The sequence below is a fragment of the Ceratotherium simum genome, chromosome X, assembly GCF_057802395.1.
Source record: "Ceratotherium simum simum isolate JZ-2026a chromosome X, ASM5780239v1, whole genome shotgun sequence".
NCBI lineage: Eukaryota > Metazoa > Chordata > Mammalia > Perissodactyla > Rhinocerotidae > Ceratotherium > Ceratotherium simum.
Genome location: NC_141940.1, coordinates 65,146,981 through 65,168,314, shown reverse-complemented (window position 1 = coordinate 65,168,314; position 21,334 = coordinate 65,146,981). Strand labels below are relative to the sequence as shown.

Here is a 21,334-nt window from a genome sequence, read left to right as displayed (position 1 = left end):
GGATTATTTTGGCTATTCTGGGTCCGTTACATTTCCATATGAATTTCTGAAGTTTCTGCAAAAAAAGCCAATTGAGATTTTGGTAGAGATTGTGTTGAATCTGTAGATCAATTTGGGTATATTGCCATTTTAATATTATGTCTTCTAAACCATGAACACAGGATATCTTTCCATTTATTTAGGTCTTTAATTTCATTCAACAATGTTTTGTAGTTTTCAGTGTACAGGTCCTGTTTTGCCAAACCTATTCCTAATTATTTTATTTTTTTGATGCTATTGTAAATGGAATTGCTTTCTTGCTTTTACTTTTGGATTCTTCACTGATGATGTATAGAAATATAATTGATTTTTGCATATTGATCATATATCATGGAAATTTGCTGTACTGCATTTGTTTTAATACTTTTTACACGTGTTAAGATTTTCAATATACAAGATAATATAAATATACAAGATAATATAATCTGCAAATAGAGATAATTTTACTTCTTCCTTTCTACTCTGGATACCTTTTATTTCTTTTTCTATACTAAATGCCCATGTTAGTTCTCCTGGAAAAGGTTGAATAGAAGTGGAGAGAACAGAAATCCTGTCTTGTTCTGGATCTTAAGGGGAAAGCATTCAATAGTTCAGTATGACATTAACTGTGGGTTTTCCATAGATGCCCTTTATCAGGTTGGGGAAGTTCCCTTCTCTTCGTAGATTGCTGCCTGTTTTTATCAAGAATGGGTATTGAATTTTGTCACGATTTTCCCAATTCTAATGACAAGATCATGTAGTTTTATTACAGTGATTGATTTTCAGATTTTTTTTTAAAGATTTTATTTATTTATTTTCCCCCCAAAGCCCCAGTAGATAGTTGTATGTCATAGCTGCACATCCTTCTAGTTGCTGTATGTGGGACGCGGCCTCAGCATGGCCAGAGAAGTGGTGCGTCGGTGCGCGCCTGGGATCCGAACTCTGGTCGCCAACAGTGGAGCACACTCACTTAACTACTAAGCCACGGGGCCGGCCCGATTTTCAGATTTTTAAATCAAACTGCTTTCCTGGGATAAATCCCACTTGATCATGGTGTATATACCTTTTTATATGTTACTGGATTTGGTTTGCTAGTATTTTTTGACAATTTTTATACCTACACTCAGAAGAAATATTGGTTTGTAGTTTTCTTTTCTTGTGATATCTTTGTCAGATTTTGGTATCTGTGTAATACTGGCCTCAGAGAATGAGTTAGAAAGTGTTCCTTTCTCTTCTATTCTCTGCAATAGTTTTTGAAAGTTTAGTGTTACGTTTTCTTTAAATATTTGGTAGAATTCATCAGTAAAACCATCTAGGACTGGAGTTTTCTTTGTGGGATGTTTTAAAATTATGAATTCAATTTCTTGTCATCTTGGTCAGTTCAGGATGCTATAACAAAAATACCATACACTGGGTGGCTTAAACAGCAAACATTTATTTCTCACAGTTCTGGAGGCTGGGAAGTTCAAGATCAATGTGCCAGATTCAAGATTCAAGATTGAATATCTGGTGAGAGCTCTCTTCCTGGCTTGCAGAGAGCCATCTTCTCATTGTATCCTCACGTGGCATAGGGGAACAAGCTCTAGTCTCTTTCTCTTCTTATAAGAACACTAAATCCCATCATGGGGATTCCACCCTCATAACTTCATCTAAACCTAATTAACTCCAGAAGGCCCCACCTCCTAATACCATCTCATTGGGGATTGTGGTTTTAACATATGATTTTTTGAGAGACACAAACATGCAGCCCATAACACTTGTTATAGGTCTATCCAGATTTCCTATTTATTCTTAGTCAGTTTTGGCAGTTTGTCTTTCTAGGAATTTGTCCATTTAGTGTGTTATCTAATTTGTTGTCATACAGTTTGTTATGAACTGAATTATGACCCCCATATGTTGAGGTTTGAACTTCTAATATGACTATATTTGGAGATAGGGTCTTTAAGGAGGCAATTAAGGTTAAATGACATCATAAGGATGGGGTCCTAATCCAATAAGATTGGTATCCACATAAGAAAAGGAAGAGATACCAGGGATGCTCACTCATGAAGAGGCCATGTGAGGAAACAGTGAGAAGGCTGCTGTCTACAAGCCAAAGAGAGAGGCCTTAGAAGAAACCAACTCTGCTATCATCTTGATCTTGGACTTCCATTCTCTTGAACTGTGAAAAAATTTATTTTGTTTAAGCCATCCAGTCTCTGGTAATTTGTAATGATATCCCTAGGATATTAATACACCATTGTTCATAGTATTCCCTAATAATCCTTTTGATTTCTGTAAGGTAGGTAGTGATGTCTTTTCTTACATTCCTGATTTTAGTAATTTGAGTCTATCTATCTTCATTTTTTTCTTAATGTAGCTAAAGGTTTGTCAATTTTGTTGATCTTTTCATAGAGCCTATTTTTGGTTTTATATATTTTCTCTATTGCTTTTCTATTCCTTATTTAATTTATTTCCACTCTAATCTTTATTATTTCCTTCCTTCTGCTTGCTTTGAGTTTAGTTTGCTCTTTTTTTCCTAATTTCCTAAGGTGGAAGGTTACATTGTTGATTTGAGAGCATTCTTCCTTCTTTACATAGGTATTTACAACTATAAATTTTCCTTCGAGCACTGCTTTTGCTGATCTCGTAAGTTTTGGTATGTGTTTCAATTCTATTCATTTTAATGTATTTTCTAATTTCCCTATGATTTCTTCTTTGATCTATTGGTTATTTAAGAGAGTATTGTTTAACTTCCACATAATTGTAAATTTTCCAATTTCCTCCTGTTGCTGGTTTCCAATTTCATTCTACTGTACTGAAAGAACATAGTTTGCATGATTTCAATCCTTTTAAGTCTATCAAAACTTGCTTTATGGCTTTGCATATAGTATATCCTGGAGAATATCTCATGTGCACTTGAGAAAAATGTGTCTTCTGCTGTTACTGGATAGAGTGATCTACAGATGTCTGTTGGGTCTAGTCGGATTACAGTGTTGTTCAAGCCTTTTGTATCTTTGATTTTCTTCCCAGTTATTCTACCCATTATTGAAAGTGAGGTACTGAATCTCCAAATATTATTGTTTAACTGTCTATTTATTCCTTTAATTGTCACTTTCTGCTGCATGTATTTGGGGCTGTTGTTAGGTGCATAGGTGTTTATAATTATCTGAGTGAATGACCCTTTTATTAACATAAAATGAACCTCTTTATCTCTAATAACAGTTTTTGTCTTAAAGTCTACTTTTGCTTATATTTACTATACTCTCTCCACCTTTTGCCATTCTTTTACTTTCCACCTATTTGTATCTTTAAATCTAAAATATCTCCTGTAAATAGTGTATAATTTTTTTTAATCCAGTCTAGCATATCTACCTTTTGACTGTATTGTTTAATCCATTCACATTTAATGTTATGTATGTTGTATTTAATGTCATGTATCACATTTAAAACTATGTCTATGGTTGGATTTACTTTTGCCATTTTACTTTTTGTTTTCTATGTCTCATGACTATTTTGTTGGAAACTGGACATCTTAAATAATATACTGCTGCAACTATGGGTACTGACCTCCCCAACCCAGGGCTTGGTATTGTTATTTGCTTGTTTGTTTAGTGACTAGCTGGATTATTTTAGTGAGGTCTATTTCTCCTCCCATAGTGTTAAGAGTCTAATGTTGCTCCTCAGGGAGGTTCAGCTTCTGGTACACCCACAATCAATCTGGGATGACAATAGTTTGGGAAGGGGTCTCTTCCTCTCCCTGACTGCACTCAGCTGTTAAACTCCACTAATTACAGGCTGATTGCCCAACTGTTTTCAACAATGCTCTGTGGCATAAATTGCTCTACAAACTAGTTTTTGAGGTGAGTGTTTGATATTTGTTCTGACTTAAGAGGGTTCCTCCCAAATGTCTTATTCGCTGGTTCTCTCCTGCAAACTAGTCTGCCTACAGTTTAGCCTGTTTCTTGAATCTCCTCTCACATGCCTTTTACCACACTCTCCACTGTTCTTAAGAGCACTTACACCCATTGCAAATAAATTCCGTTCCTTTGGGAAGAGATTAGAAACTGTTTTATGGCCTGTTCTCCCCCCAGGCAAAATCTTTGAACCAGGGCTCTGGTGCTGGTGGTGGGGACAATGGTAAGCTTCTCCCTGAGTGACACCCTCACTCTAACAGTTGAGCACTCAATGGGGGCAGGGGCAGCAGCCTGAAGTCTTCTCCTGACATAGAACCACCACATCATAAGCTGGGGTAAGGGTGATAAGGACCTCAGTCTTCTCAGCCCACAGCACCAAAGTAGAGCCTCCATTCCATGGGATAGAGCTAGGCAGAAGGGAGCCCCCAGCTGTCAACCTCACTCACTGGGACTTAGCCTCAGTAACGCATAGCTGAAGGACAGATGAGAAATGCTGATGTCCTGCTCCTACCTGGAAGAAATCTCTTGGCCTGGGAGCTGGGGGGACACGGAGACTATTCATGGATGCAGCAGTCTAGAGTACAGTACCTACCTCGCTGACCTGGGATGGAGTAGGGAGAGAGTAGTCTTGGTCTTGGTTCAAATACCGTAGATTCTCACCTTTCTTACAGAATTTTCATAGATTTTCTTGAACAGACTTTTTTTTTCCCTTTGCTATTTGCCCTTAGCACCATTTCCAAATGTTTTAATTGTTTTTTTATTTTAACAGTTTTCACCAGTTCACCAGTTCTCAGACTTACTGAGAAGTGAGTCAGTGGAGCTCCTCACATTGTCATGTTAGAAGTCAACCTTTCTAATTACTCTTTTATACTTCCTAAATTGCATTTTGTAAGCCTTCTTTTATGAAAATTGAAATCTCCCAAAGTAGTTCAGATGGGATATTTGTCTCCAAATGAATAACTTTAATCAGTAGGATATAGGGCTTATCAAGATTCTAAGAAAATCAAGCCTCCAATTGAAGTATGTTTTGGAGATTAGGAAGATGCATAAAGAAAGGAGAAGCAAGACATTTAAAAGAATAGAATCATAAGAACCTTAGAAATGATTTAGTGATCAACTTCATCCTTATACAGCTAAAGACAACTGAAATCAAGGCAGAAAAAGAACTTGGCCAAAGCCACTCAGTAAGTCTCTGACAGAGCTAGGGCTAAAACTAGCCCAATGGGAAGTGGCATGTGTAATAATAATTAAGCACACAGTCTTTAGAAACAGATCTGAGTATAAATCCTGCTATTTATTAGCAGTGTGATCTTGGGCAAGTTTCTTTGCTTTTCTACACCTCAGTTTCCCCATCTGCAAAATGGGGTTAATAGTACCTTCCTAATAGGGTTGAGCTCTCAAGAAATACAACTATCATTACTAATACATAGCAATTCGAACATTAAAATGTCACCATCACCACCATCGATCCCTTTGCAATGCCCCTCTCACCCAAAAAACAAAAATCATGTGGGACTTCCCCTAACCTGTTTCTGAGGCTATTGTGCTTGAAGGCATTGACACCCAAAACCCTGAACACTAGGGGATTTCATTCCTGATTAACCCTCCAAACCCCATTCCTCTCTCTCCTCTAGTTAAGACGGATCTTAGAAAGATCTCAAAGTTTACCCTTAGCTTTTCTTTCTCCCCTTATCCTCCACCATAACCACAGTACCTGACTCCAGGTCAGGCTACTTCCATCTAAATACACACTTTCAAGCATACAGGCCAAGCCACAGAATGGTGTCCAACCACAGCACAAGACTCCAACCCAGATTTCTAGGTTACATTATCCTAATACAGCAGAGATTAGTGTATGTATACTTAGTTAGCCAAACCTTATATGCTCTATCTAGCTAGAAAAGTAAACTCTCCTATTTTGAAGCCCAAAATAAAGCAGACCTCACGTACTAGAAATTAGGCAGCAAGCTCAGAGAAAATGAATATACTCTACTTTCTACTCCTTTTCCGTTTGATTTTTGCAACAATCTTTGTTGACAGAAAAATTCAAGAAAAATTCAATAGTCTATCTGTTAGAAACCAACATTTCTGTTCCTTGGATGATGATCAGGTGAAAGTGGTTAGAAGAGAAAAGGTGGCATTGTAAAATATTAATGAAACCAATGTAAATGCCATGAACCAAATGCAACTTGGGCAGTCCTAATGGCTTTTCAAAACCTGTTGTGAAACCCCTTTCCTGAAGAATAAAGAGAGGAAATCCACCATGTAACAAACACGTGAGTACTGAGTTAAATTATTTGAATTTTTTTTCTCTAATAACCACATATACTATAACAATTGTTATAAAATTCAAATTAGTAGGAGTTCAAATTCAGTTTTACTGTAGTTATAGGGCTACTCGAACCCCATCAACTACCCCCCTGCCCCAAAGTCTTAATTAGGAAAAAAAGTCCAAATCATTAAAATGATATCAAAGAAGGATTGGTATATGAAAGCTGAGACAGTAACCGCTTTCTTTCTGAAATGGTCTTATTTTCCCTGGACATTTTGGATTTGTGGCAGATTTTTAAAATGAGAGTACAAAGGAAGAGTGACAAATAACAAGTAAAACTCAGAAGTAGTTAAAAGAATGCAGAAAAAACAAACCCCGAAACAAAAACCCTAAACTAAATTAAACTCATGGATTAAGTCAGAAACCCTGCTGCAGTCTCTGAGAATTGTACCTAAAACCCATTTATACTAAGAAGAGAAAATAAAAGTTCTAGGTTTTGCAACTGGCAAGAGTAGAAGGTAGCAATTACTGATAAATTTTGTATCATGCACTGTAAAGCACACTTGTGTACATTATTAGCAGAATTAATAAATAAGATGGGGTAAATTCTCTACATTTTTCTTGGACATTTACCTATGTGTAAGTTTGCACAAGATATGCACTTTAAGAGCTCCATTCATTTTTCTACTTCCAAACCTGATATCTTTAAAACTTTTAGCCCCTAACTACCAACTCCTCAAAGTACTAAAAGGCATAAAGATTCACATCTCAGTGTCCCCTTTATTAAATGATCTTAGCCAGAAGCAAAAGAAAATGTGATGTTTAAGGTACACATCCACGACTTTGGAGTCTCCATTTCATGGAGAATGGGAAGGAGGAAAATGGAACCAAATACCATCCCATTAACAAGATATAAAAGCTAAGACTAGAAACCTGGAATCAGATATTCTGAATGAATAAAGGCTTTTCTATTTACTAGCCATGTGACCTTTGACAAATTACTTGATTTCACTGAAACTCATTTTTCTGACGTGAAAAATGGAATTTATTTATAGTGTCATTCTGGTGACTGAGAATATATTTGAGAGATGGACTTTGTAAACTGTAAAGCTCTTTATAAAATTACAGTGCTTGGCACATAGAAGGTACTCAGTAAATGTTGAATGATCGAATAAACAAGTCTAGGAAGGAGTAGACTAGTTTTCCTTTAGCCATCCCTTATCACTGACATAAACAATATAGGCTACAATTCCTGCTGGTACAGTTCTCCTTGTATGAAGGACATCCCAATATGTATCTGGAGAAAGAATGTGACATTATCTCAGATTGTTCTCTGATAATTTCTGCTTGAATAATTATAAGCAAAGCAATAAAAGATTAGTATTTTTAATGTTGAAAACTTGTCATTGTATTCACCAGTCTTATCTTTTTGAGGCCAGTGGAAAGCAAAAGGCATCATGAACCTGAACTATTATTTTGCCTTAATAACTATTTTTCTTTATCATGAAAACCACTAATCACAATTACCATAAAAATGAATAGGAACCTCCAAAACTGAAAGGATTACTTGGTAATGTGTCTATGAGAATGCCAAGGGTATCATATTTTCTGCTCCATAGGATCAGACTAGACAAAATTAACACTTCTGTTTTTATATACAAGGTTTGCTCTAATTTATAAATTAAAATTTAACATATGGAAACAATTCAGAACCACCAGCACTTCATTATTAATATTTTAGATGAACAACACCAAGGGTAACAAAATATCTGCCTAAAAACGATCTATTATACAATTTGGGCTGCAAATCTCATTTTAACATGATATTCTATACTTTTTTAAAAAGCCAAAACAAAAACACCTTAAGACAGTTTTACTGCCTAAATTACTTGACAGACTACACAAAATTCCTAATATAAATTAACATGTTGCTATGCAAATTCTACTTAGAATTGTAACATGACAAAAATCAACCAAAAAACATTTCTTAAAATGAATAAATTCCACCAAGTAACATTAGTAACCTAAATCAAGCAATTTGAAATGTTTTGATTTCTTCATGTATTTACTATAAAACTTATTCTCTGAAAAAATCATAAAGATGTTGAGCAGGCAAGTTGACAAATCAAAATTTACAAATTAATGAAAGGATACCAGCTTCAGAAAGTTGTTTTCAAAAATTCTCTAATATCAAATTAAACTTTGTTAATAATTAATAACTTAGTTAAAATTATCTATTAGACATTTGTAATTTCAAGATGAAAGGTAACTTTATTAAGACAATTGCCACAGCTGGCAAAGAAAAACATACTAAAGTTACAAAGAAAGGAAAGAAAAAGAAAATGTTTCCTCAAAGCTTTTGGAAAACATTGACACCATAAAAAGTTCATTTTATTTAATGTTACATTTGGCTTGCCATTAATATGTAGCATAAAAAATCATTTTAAGTATTTACATTAAAGACCTAAGATAGCAACTGTAAGTGCATGGACTTAAATATCCCAAGAAAACCAACTCACAGGCGCAGTATATTGGTTTAGATTTATTTTGTGCATTTTTGTAAAATAGATTTAAATTGTCAGTGGCATATAATTGAGAAAGAGGGTAGAGAGCACTTTGTTCTTGACTGTCTCAACTAGGAAAAAAATAGATTTTCTTCTTAATATTGCTGTAATATTTTGTTATACAAATTCTTTACTTTTTTATTTTAAAAATGTAGCAGGTAAAGTCAGAAAACATCAAAGCCTGCTAATAAAGAATTTTTAATGTACACTTCTATATCTTTAAAGAGGGCTACCATTAACCATTCAAGCAATTAACCACAAATACCAAACAATGTATCTCCACCTCAATCTCCAAATATTGTGAAAATGTGGGCTATTTTCATAGCCATAGGATACAATGCCAGAAGACAAAGATGATATTTTTTCTAAACACCTTATTTCTTGATTCTAAATATACAAAACAGACAGTATATGTATGAAAAATGCAGTCCAGTCTTTGGCCAGCTTACTTACCTTGCTAAATGGAATTCTTGCCATTGGGAAGAAAGTTCTGGGTAACCATATAGTTGCAGAAGTAGGATGAACGTTCCTGGTGGGGCTTTCAGTTCCTGGCTCAAAAGTAACTCTCACCTTACTTCTCTCCCTCCTTCACTTACATTGAATTAAAGAACTGTTTATAATATAGTTAAGCCTCTGTGGGTAATTTTACTATAAATAAAAATGTCAGAGATTCATAGCTCAGCTGTTAAAACTTATAAACCATAAAGACATTAGAAATGTACTCATTTCAAAAAGCCCTACAAAACAAAATGTTGACTAAAGCTTTGCAGGCTGTTATTTAATGCACCAAGCAGCCCATATTTAAAATGTTAACATATTTATTACCAAAAAGTGACCCAAAGAATATCTGCAATGACTAAAGCAAAAAGAAAAAAAGCCTTAATTTTCTTTGATAGGAAGAAGCATCCTAGTTTCTCAGATTAAAAAATAATAATAATAATAAAATATTATGTGACAAAGAAAAGGAAAGAAACAACTCAAGAGTTACATGTTACAATCTCTGAAGCTGGATAATGGAAAGGTAACTCCATACTTCTTTCTTGTTAATTTATCTCCAGTACCTGAGTTAAGGCATAAAGCAGCAAGAGTGCAATTGATTCCAAACAACTTGGAATTTTATTGTAAACATCCCATAAAGAATGGCAACAAATTAGTCCAGTTTTCTACCTTTGAAGATAATTGCTTATAATGACTGATAACTGCCAAACAAAACATCTTTTATAAACCGAGCCAGTTTAGTTTACCTTTCTTTACTGAATTTTAGATTAATGGACATTTTGTCCATATACAACATCACATCAACTATTAACTGAATGATTTTTCCATCTTAAAATTTATGGATACTAAGAATAAACATAAAGTACAGTTTGTTAATACTTTGTAAGGGATTACAAAAGACAAGGATGATAAGTTACAGGACAAAGAAATAAATTACTGATTGCCATCACCACAGCATTATGCAAAGAATTAACATTTGTAGTACTGCCTAATGTGTATCTGGTGACATTTGTAAAAACACATTTCCCAACTGGGTTTCTAAATATTTTTGTATGTAATTTTAAAAGTCAATTTACAATGGCAATTTTAAAATGCATCAATAGTTTTATTTTTTAGAAAATACTTATCATGCTTTTCTATGTCAAAGTCTCATATTCTAGTTTCAATTAGGATAGGTATGAGAATATCAAATGGGCATACATATAAATAAACAAACAAACCTTAACTCTAAACTGCAGGGCCTTTCTACTATACTTCTCTCATCAGTGTAGTCTTCAATGCAGAAAGAGAAGTGAGGATAAAAGTAAGCAGAAGAGAAATGATGGAAAAGGAAATAATCAAGGATAAGTAGCAATAAACAAAAAATAAAAAAAAAACAGAGTATTGAACCTATTTGAGTTAAAAAATCTTAGGTTTTATGTATCTTCAACTATTCAGTTCTCAAAATACACTTTCACTGTAGATATTAAAAAAAAAAGAAATAAATGTTAAGAAACTTGAGGGCAATCCATATTCCACAAAATACAGCACCATGAAAAATATTTGACTTTGTATTAGAATTTAATCAAAACTTGGTAAATTTGGTAAAGAAATTTTACTAACAGGTGAAAAGCAAAAAAGCATGAAAATATTTTCACACTAATTTTTAAAACAAGCTTTAAAAGTGATCTTAGAATATTCTATTTTCAATAAAACTTTCATAAAGTTTCATGTACCACAAAAATGTTGGGGATGGGGCTAACATTTAAAAGAATGAACTTTAAATGTTAAAGTTCCATTTCTTCCCCCAGAACTAAACTATTCATTTCAAAACTCAAAATGTTGGTAATTGTTTAAAAGGCTGGACATCAAAGTATACTGAAAATTATACAGGATGTAAGTCTCCTTTTTGTGGATGTGAAATTACAACTTTAAAGATAGGTACCAGTTGGTAAATGTACATAAAATAATTCCCGAGATATATAAGCGAGTAATAAGATGTTTAATTTATCACTACCACTAACATACAAATTTTGAAAAATGCTCAAAAACGTTTTTATCAAAAAGTTAGAAGTGGCATTCACATCTTTCTCTTTCAATTACTCTATTATTGTCTGATGACAATCTATAGGATTACAACAAAAACAACAAAAAAGATTTACTTCAAAGTATTAGAAGGCTGAGTTAGATATCTGAGCACACAGTTGTGCAGAATGAGATTTATGAATTTTACTCAGTCTCTTAGCCTCTGAGTGAAACAAAGTGCTGTATGGAAGAATTCTAGCACAAGCCTGATCTCTGGGAAGGGAAACAGAAAAAGAAACAAATGAAAGAAGGGAAAATTAAATTAAAAGACTAGAGGGACACGTGTACATGACAAAACCTAGATTGTTTACCTAGAAGGCATAATGAAATGGATGATCAAGCAGTATATATACAGGCTAAACACTTTACAACAGAGGCAAAGAATTGGTAGACAGTGAATACGGCTGTCTTCTATACAAAATACTCTTTTTTTTCAATGTCTGAGATAAAGTGTGTCAAGTTGGAAAAAATTTACATACACTGTGAGTGCACACATGCACACACAAACAAAAAAATTTAGTCATTGGGCTAATAGGCTAGCGAATGTTTTGGAGAGCATCCTATTGCTGGAAGAGATACACACAGCAAGCCATAGAAGAAATACACAATTCTGTTTTCATAAACAGATACACAGGCTAAGATCTCAAAGCTGGGAATTAAAACATTATTAGCATTCATGAGAAATATTACAGTTCACTGACTATTAATATCTAGGATAGGATTAAGCTTATACATGTGTATGCTTTCATGGACCTAAATGTAACAGTGGTTTTTCTTAGCAACTCATCTAAGATTTAGACTTTTCTTCAAAATTCTTAGGTCATTTCCTACTTGCTTTGCTATGGCTGAACCCAGATCATATTTAGGTTTAAAGGGCCTCTAAAAAATTAAAGTGATAAAATATTCAATGTGACACAAATTACAACACATTTACAGGAGGCAGTGTTACAAAAAAAGCAAAGTATAAGTTGGGGGGGAAAGTCCAGATATAAAAGTAAAAACACTATCTCCCAAACTTTTACTTTCACACTCATTAAAATAATTTGCATGCAAACAGAAAATGATCTGTTTTGTAATAAATGATAACTATGCTCATCTAACATACCCTGGTGACTAATTCTTTAAATTTTAATAACTGAAATCAATGTTACAGCAAAATGCTGTTCACTAGTATTTTCACAGTATTTCACTACATATAAAATATGCTTAAAAATGTCTTCAGCCTTATTATTCTAATTATCTAAACCTAGAAAATCTTGACATTTGGGGAATAAATGTGGCATTTTTATTTTTAAAAATAAATTATAAATAAAGCATGAGATAGCTAAAATCACACAAATGGCAATTCTTCTACATTTCAAGAGGTCAGCTCTTCATAGAAGAATGTCAACAAAAAATTTCACACTAAAATGATACACACGATACAACATTTGGGTACATCCATGAATTTAAATAACTATGCTACTTTGACTAGGGTAGGCCAAAGTATTACTGATTCCAGGAAAACACAGGCAAAAATTCAGTCTAAATGCCCAAGAGATGAATAACTAAAATAGTATATTTCAGCAAAAATCAAATGTAGAGTTTCAAATATGAATGTTTTTGAATCTATACTATGGTTAAAAGTGGCAGCTGAGTTACAACCAGAAGTAGTTTTGGTACAGTGAAAAAAAAGACTATTAAAAAAAATCAGCTTGATCTACCGTCCAGTAACAGAAGTTAGTGCCAATAACAATTCACAACAATACTTTCTTAAAGCCTGAATATCATTTCTACTGCAAGTGAAAATTGTTTAAAGATGTTAGTCCAAGAATAACCCTCACCCGACTCAACTGAAAAAGCGAAGTTATGTGTGTACTCCTTCCTCTGCACTTAAGGATTTTCAGATGCATGAAATGATTGAAAGCATGAGACAAACATATTAGCTTAAGAAATATCCTGGGATTACTAGGCATACATTAAGAAGTTTCTTTTATCCCACAAGTTTGATCTAAATGCAACAACTCTGCTGTTACAAAAACAGAGATCAATATTATCCCTCACTTCAAAAATCTAAGTATCTAACAAATTAGCAAATTTGCAATCTCTCAAATTTGAGGAGTAAAACTGATCTTGGAACTCAAGCTCACTTATGGAACCATGTGCACTCTACTGCTGTAAACAAGACCAGAAGGGTTTAAAAAATTTTTTTCATCTATAAAACAATGACTCAAAATATGAGTGTGCAGTGCAATGAGGTTCTTTTCTGAAAGATTATAACAGAAAAACCCTTTGGAATGGTATGAGCAGAACCTATTAAAGTTGATTGAAAATACTAGCTAGCCAAAACATTCCAACTCAAACTAGGTGCTTTGTTACATTTTAAAATTCAAATGAAAACCAGTCACTCACAGCTGTTAAATAGTAAATGCTAGCAGAGATATATAAGCAGTAGACCAAGTCTACTTACACAAATATGTTCTAAGAAAAACCTAAAGTAAAACATACTATACTTAACGAAAGTTTGTTAATTACAACTATTAATTTGAGAGCCAATTATTAACAACCTCTCTGCTTATAACTTATATGAGTATTCATTCCTACCACGCTTGTACTAGTTCTCCTTAGTCAGTAATGAATAACAGCATCTATTTTCATTAACATTTCCAGTAGTTGTAGTTAATAGAGGTAGCTGAGCTACTATTCAAAGAAGTTATTCTTTGTGGACGAGGATTTTTCAAATGTTTAAGTTATTCTTTAAGCTACACAAATTCTATTAATGCAATAAAATATAACAGGAAAAAGAAAATGGATGCAAGAAACTTTTGCATTTGGCACCTTGTCTAGATTGATACCTCAAGTATTCTTTTTTAATAAAGTTAATGCACACATCAGGACACACCACAAAGATTTGCTACATATTTACAAGGCACCAACCCTTTTCTCACCTTTAACATGAATTAAGCAAATCAATGAAAAGCATATCAAGATCCCCCCACCCCCCAAAAAACTGTAGTATAAATATATACTTCAGTTCAGTACAATTCACGAAAGTTTGGCCTGGGAAGAGTAAAATAATCCAGATCGTTCTTACAATATAGAAACTGTAAACATTTAATAGCTGCCTTTAGGATTGGTGTATTGTGCAAAAGTTATTATTACTGGGTACAGGAATCAAAATGGCAAAAACAAACTATATAAAACTCTGTAAGAAGGTGCTATACTTCTGTGATACAAAAGCAAAAGAGGGATATTCCATTGAGATAAAAATGTCATGCTACTCTTAAGAAGCTGAATGCTCCTTTCATGTAGTAAATCTGTAGTGTGGTGTGTGTGTGTGTGTGTGTGTGTGTGTGTGTGTGTGTGGGCAGAATTTTTTTTTTAATTTAAGGCCTAATGAGTAAGGCTTGTTTGAACAAATGAAGTGTGGAGATCAAAAGTCTTGAAACAAATGTATACTGGCATAATGGAAAAGCACCAATGTGAAAGGAAGCAGAAGTCCCCACACAACTTGCTTTGTAGATTTCCTGGTAAATTCCCTGCAGTAGAAGGCCATTGAATTTTCTAAACTATTCTAAATTTATTAACTGTCAATAATTCCATCCCATGAGATGGCTAACCCTGGCTTTTTCTGTCATTTTACGCACTCTGCCTGATCTGGATGTACCAAGATTCAGAGGATCTTCAGTAGACACAAAATTGTCATTATCAGAATCATCATTATACAAAACAGTCCTCCTGCCTTGGTTTCTTGTTTTAATTCGAGGCAGTCTACTGAAACGTCCTGAAAACATGGTATCAAATTCATCATCTGCAACACGTGCACGTTTGGCTCTGGTGGCTCCTCTAGAAGCACCTCTTCCTCCTCTCCCTCTCCCTCTCCCTCTAGTGCCACCTCCACCTCTTCCTCGACCCCCTCGTCCCCTGCCTCCTCTTCCTCTGCCTCCTCTACTCCATCTACCCCATCTGCCCCATCTGCCCCTTCCTCCTGTGCCTCTCGTCTTCCAGTTTCTTTTTCCATTGGCATATTGCTTTCTGAGTTTTCTTTTAGGCCTAGTTTGTATGAATTTGCTATAATCATGGTCTCCATCTACGTAATCTTGATCTGTTCTGGAAGTTGATTCAGAGTCAGAATCAGAACCACAGGTACTTTCAGAACTTAAACTGGATCCTAACTCTCCACTCTCTGAGGAGGATAAATGTGATTTCTCTTTTGCTTCTTTTTTCTCCTTCTCTTCTCTTCCCATGCTTTCATCTTCTTCTGCTGCACCAAGTAGTTTTCTCTTGATTCCTGTCCGGGGCTCTCTGCCATCACCATTTGTAAGGGGTCCATCAAGAGAATGATCTAAACCAAGATAAATTATTTTTTAAAGTTAAGCTTTGACATTGATAAGATAGTTCAAAAGTAAAATAAAGTCTATCAGTGTATCAAAAATATTTAGAACCCAAAGATAGATGGGGTAAAATCATGGAGAATGTTGGAGTCTGAATTTAAATCTGTTGGAAATGGAAGATACTCAAGTTTGATTTTTATCTGATTGCTTTTTTGGGGGGATGGGGAGGAAATTGTGGAGGGATATGGGTGGTGAGGTAGCTGGGCAGAAATTGTAAGGGCTTGAACTCTAGAAAGAATTATTCGGGAACATGTATCAGAATAATATTCATTCATTCATTCACCAAATATTTACTGGTTACATACTATGAGCCAGGCATTGCTTGGAGCTTGGAATATGGCAATGATGAGACAAAGTCCTTGCTCTTTGAATTTATATTTTAGTGGGGAAAGCCTGATAGACTATGAAGTGAACAAATAAATAATATAATTTTAAGTAATGATACATGCTATAAAGAAAAAGAAAAGAGGGTAAAAAAAAGAGTACAAATGTATGTATGAGGGAGTATCTTAGGTACGGAAGACTCTTCTGCAGAAGTAGTATTTGAGAAAAGAACTGAATGAAGTGAGATCTGGGGAAAGAACATTTCATTGGAGGAAAAGAAACCCAGTGTAACTAGAGTGAAAGAGAAAAACAGGGAGTAGTAGGAAATGACTGCCAGTGGAGAGTTTTAAAGCTGGAGAATGACAAGATCTGATTTAGACTTTCAAAAGAGTGCTGTGGTTGCTGTATAGAGAACAAATTACAGAAGGAGCAAGATTGGAAGCAGAGACCAGTTGAGAGTCCACTGCAATAGTCTAGGTAAAACACGATGAAGGATGAACCAATAGAGGTGAACAGAAGTGATTAGATTTGGAATATTTCCTTCTAGAGGAGCCACAAGAACCAACTTTTATTTTTAAAGTTCAAACTGACAGAAATTGCTGATGGATTGGATGTCAAGTGTTAAGCAAAGAATGAAGGTCAATTCCTAGGTTTTATGGCCCGAGCAACTGGGTGAATGGTAGAGATATTTTGCTAAGTCCGAGAACAATGAAGGAGGAATAGGTTTGGGCAGACTGGTGGAAAAATCAAGATTTTAATTTAAATACTACTAAAGATCCAAGTAAAGACTAAAGACAGAAAAAGAAAAAAAGCAGGCGGATAAAATAGTCAAGAGCTCAGTGAAGACGGATAGAGTTGGAGATATAATTTTGGAAATTTTCAGTAAAAATATGACATTTAGGGTCAAGAAAACTGAGAAAGTTCATTGAGAGAGCAAGTAAAGAGAGAGAAGGTGGCTGAGGATTGAGCTTGGGATATTCCAACATTTAAAGATAAAAAAGAATTGGCAAAGATAATTGAGACAGAATAGCCAGTGAGGTAGGAGGAAAACAGGAGAGTGGACTAGAAAGATTGGAAGGAGCAAAGACTAGGGTTGTATAGTAACCACAGTTACAAGATTAGTCTAATAGTCTAGGTGTTATGGACTGAATTGTTCCCCCTCCAAAAAAAACACCTATTTTGAAGCCCTAACGCCCAATGCGACTGTATCGGGAGATAGGGCTTTTAGGGAATTAAAGTCAAATGAAGTTATAAGGGTGGGCCCTAATGCACTAGGACTGGTGTCCTTATAAGGAGAGGAAGAGACACCAGTGCTTGATCTCCCTCCCTGTCTGTGGATGCACAGAGAAAAAGCTACATGAGGACACAGTGAGGAAGTGGCCATCAGCAAGCCAGGAAGAGAGCCCTCACCAGACAACAACCTTACCTGCACCTTGATACTGGACTTTGAGCATCCAGAAAATAAATGTGAGAAAATAATGTGTGATGATTATTTAACATATCCAATCATCAGACAAAGGCAAATCCAAACCACAATCTGATATCATCTCACACATGTTAGGATGGCTAGTATCAAAATATAAAAGATAAGTGTTGGAGAGGATGTAGAAAACAGGGAACCCTTGTACACTATTAGTGAGAAGGTAAATTAGTACAGCCATTATGGAAATCAGTATGGAGGCTCCTCAGAAAATTAAAAATAGAACTACCATTTGATCCAGCAATCCCACTTCTGGGTATATATCCAAAGGAATTGAAATTAGGACCTTGAGATATCTGCACTCCCATGTTCTTTGCAGCATTATTCACAATAGCCAAGATATGGAAATAACCTATATGTCTTTCTACAGATGAATGGATAAAGAAAATGTGGTGTATGTATATATGTATACATATATATGTACATATGTATATATGCATACACATATATACAATGGAATATTACTCAGCCTTAAAAAAGGAAATCTTGCCATTTGCAACAGCATGGATGGAGCTGGAGGACATTATGCTAAGCAAAATAAGCAAGATACAGAAAAAGAAATATTGCATGATGTCACTTATACGTGTAATCTAAAATAGTCATACTCATAGAAACAGAGAATAGGATGGTGGTTGCTAGGGGCTGGGGGGAGGGGAAATGGGGAGGTGTTGGTCAAAGGTACAAAGATTCAGTTACTCAGGATGAATAAGTTCTGGATATATAATGTACAACCCGGTGACTATAGTTAAAAATACTGTATTGTATACTTGAAATTTGCTAAGAAGATAGATCTTAAATCTTCTTATCACAGACAGATACACACACATACACACACACACTGTAACTATGTAGAGGTGATGGATATGTTAATTAGTTTGATTGTGGTGACCATTTCACAATGTATACATATATTGAAACATCAAGTTGTACATTTTAATATATACAATTTTTATGTCAATGATATATCAATAAAACCGCTTAAACAATAAATATCTGTTGTTTAAGGCACCCAGTGTGTGGTATATTGTTGTGAAAGTCCAACTTGACTAATATACTAGGCTAGAGACTAAGGTGATAGCAATAGAAACTGGAGACAAGATATTTAAATGGTATTAAAGAGTTCTAGAATTCCCCACACTTAGCAACTGACTGGATATGAAAGGTAAAAGGAGAGTCAAAGAACACCTCAAGACTTTAAGTTGGCTGACTAGGAAGGTGGCCATTAACTAAAATAGTGAGTGCAGAAAAAGAAGCAAGCTGAGACAGAAAGATGGATGATAGGCACCCAAGGTAAATTTTTTTTAGGAAGCACTTGGAAATGAGACTGGTATAAAAAAAGATGTTAGGGCTAGATATATGAATTTGGAAAGTCATCAGCATAAAGATGATTGATGTAGCCATTAGATTCCTTTATTTGTAGAAGACAAAAAAAAAAAGACAAAAAAAAAAAAAGAAAACAGTGGGAAACTCTGCAAATAGGAGGCAAGTAGGGCCAAAGAAAAGAAACAGAAAATATAGGAGAAACAGAGATATAGAATAATTAGTAGAACATAGAAGCCAGGCAGTATAGCTCCTAGCGGGAGTAGTCAATAGCAAGAAATCAAGAGCGATCAAGGAGATACAGAACCAGGAAAGGACACTGGTTGGTCACTGAAGATTACTGGTGATTCCAGGGAGAAGAGCTTCTGTGAGAGTGGTGGGGGCAGAAGTCAGACTAAAAAGGATAAAGGATTGTTTAGATGGAAAGAAAATAGAAGCAGGAAGTATAAGCTACTGTTTCTAAAATTTTGCCACTAAAGGGAAGGAGAAAAAGAAAAGGAAGTGGCATGAGTATGCAATGTGCAGCAGGATCAGAGGAGAGATTAAAGGTACAAATTTGGGAAAATAAAGGCACTATTTTAAAGTAATCAGATGTTTCAATATTTCTCATATAACCAATATAAAATATCTTTAGAAAGTCTATTTTTAAGTTGATATTTCAATAACAATGGATAAGCTACTTAATCTTTCATTAAAAATTTATATAAAATTAAAATATACATTCCAGTAAAGATATTTGTAAAAGCATATTAACTATTCTTCACAAACTTCAAATAGATGAACATATTAGAACTTTCTTTGAATATGTTCAGGGTCCATAACATAGGTCTAAGTATAAGAAAAAAGTTGGCATATTAACAATAACCTTCCAGTATTCATAACTGATGCCCCTGACATGGTCCATAATGGATGCATATGATAATGAATTATTAGGTCAGTGATTTCTTTTTAAGCAGTGAAATATTTCTTTAAATAAAAGTTATATGGAAGCTCATTACACGAAATGAAAAACAGAGTTGTTCTGGTTGAATGGAGAAGGCTCTTCTGAGAATTCCTGAAGTATCTCTACGGATTCTCCAGAAAAGGCAGATTACAATCTGAAAACCACTGAATTATTGAGACAGCAGGCACCGAGGGAAGAGAATATCTGAGTTACATAACTGGAAAACCAAAAGAAGGTGGTAGAAGTAGGTATTGACTGAAAGAAAGCTCATTTTTCAACCTGAACCCTTTTTATAAATTGGAGTAGCCCTTAAAAATATGAGTCCTATTTAAAGATGACTTAAAATTTTTTTTCCTTTCTTATTAATATGGTATAATATATAAATAATTGTAAATGTGACTAACAGTCTGGTTTTATGTGCTTGAGGAAAGATCTCATTTAGTTTTTCCTCCCTATTCATTTTACAACTTATTTTAAAGGACTAAAATATGTTTGGAAACAGTTATTAGAAATCTGTTAATGTCCTATTCCTAGCTATGGATATAAAACCCTGTATGATTCAAATTTGACAATATTAAAATCCTCATTAGCTATAAGGACACACTAATTTTTACTACCAAAATACATCAGCTTATAAATTATTCATCCGCTATCATGAGGGACCAAAGAATAAATGCCCTGTCCATATTTATTTCCTACCTTGTTTAACTGGCAAAACTCTATTCCGAAATGATTTGGCTTTCCCTGGGTCATGGCAATTTCCACTTCGACTATAGCCACTGAAGCTAGATGAAGAAAATGGCCCATCCAGCTCATCGTCGAGTAAATATAGAGAAAGCCCTTCAGCAGCATCTGAAACTTACATTTAAAAACTGTAATGTTAACATAACATATTTTCAGGAAAGTTAAACAGGCTGTTTCTAAAACTATATCTCATTCAGTTATTTTACTCTAATATCAAGATTATAAGTTTGAAGAGGGAAATATGAATATTTTGAGAACAAATGCTTTATCATATTATTAAGCTTTCAAGCACAGAATGTCAGAAAAACTTGTCCAAAGAAACCACCTCCCCATATAATGAATCCTCAATTCTTATGTAGGAAAATATATGGCAGATGAGTACTCTGAGATATTACAGATGTAAAAAATCATAAAGTCATGGTATTTTAAAACCAAAGAGACTTTAAAATTCATCTAGTCTTAATACCTTCATTTTAAAAATGAAGAAACTGAATCCTATGGCCTAATGTCTTACTAAGGGCCACAAAGCTAGAGAGAAGAATTAGGAATACAATATAACTTTTCTATATCCAAATCCATTGCTCTTTGCACTATAAACCATGCTGTCTCTTCTATATCCTAATATCAATATTAAATTGAAATACAGAAGACCAAAAACAAAACACATATTTACAAAACACATATTTACCAGGAGACGAGAAAGGAGAGCTAGTCCTGGCATAAGACACTGAGGTATTCTGGTCATTTTTAGGCTGCAACTTCATTTGTTTCTGTTTCCCTTTTGGACTACAAGCAAAAATATATAACAATGAACATTTTTTCTACTAGCACCATATTA

At 34.4% G+C, this 21,334-nt stretch overlaps 1 protein-coding gene across 2 annotated transcripts in view; it reads right to left on the bottom strand.

Moving 5' to 3' along the window:
• Positions 1-10,064: 10,064 nt before the first annotated feature.
• Positions 10,065-21,334, bottom strand: part of BRWD3 (bromodomain and WD repeat domain containing 3) — a 136,173-nt gene continuing 124,903 nt past the window's right edge. Inside the window, exons 39-41 of one of the 2 annotated variants that reach the window (XM_004442078.3) lie at positions 21,185-21,282; positions 20,452-20,610; positions 10,065-15,636 (exon numbers count right to left, since the gene is read on the bottom strand). In XM_004442078.3, the coding sequence (XP_004442135.1) occupies positions 14,882-15,636; positions 20,452-20,610; positions 21,185-21,282 (1,012 nt within the window). In that variant the 3' untranslated portion in view covers positions 10,065-14,881. Of the gene's footprint in view, positions 15,637-20,451; positions 20,625-21,184; positions 21,283-21,334 lie in introns of both variants that reach the window. The other variant, XM_087426513.1, reaches the window with a different exon arrangement.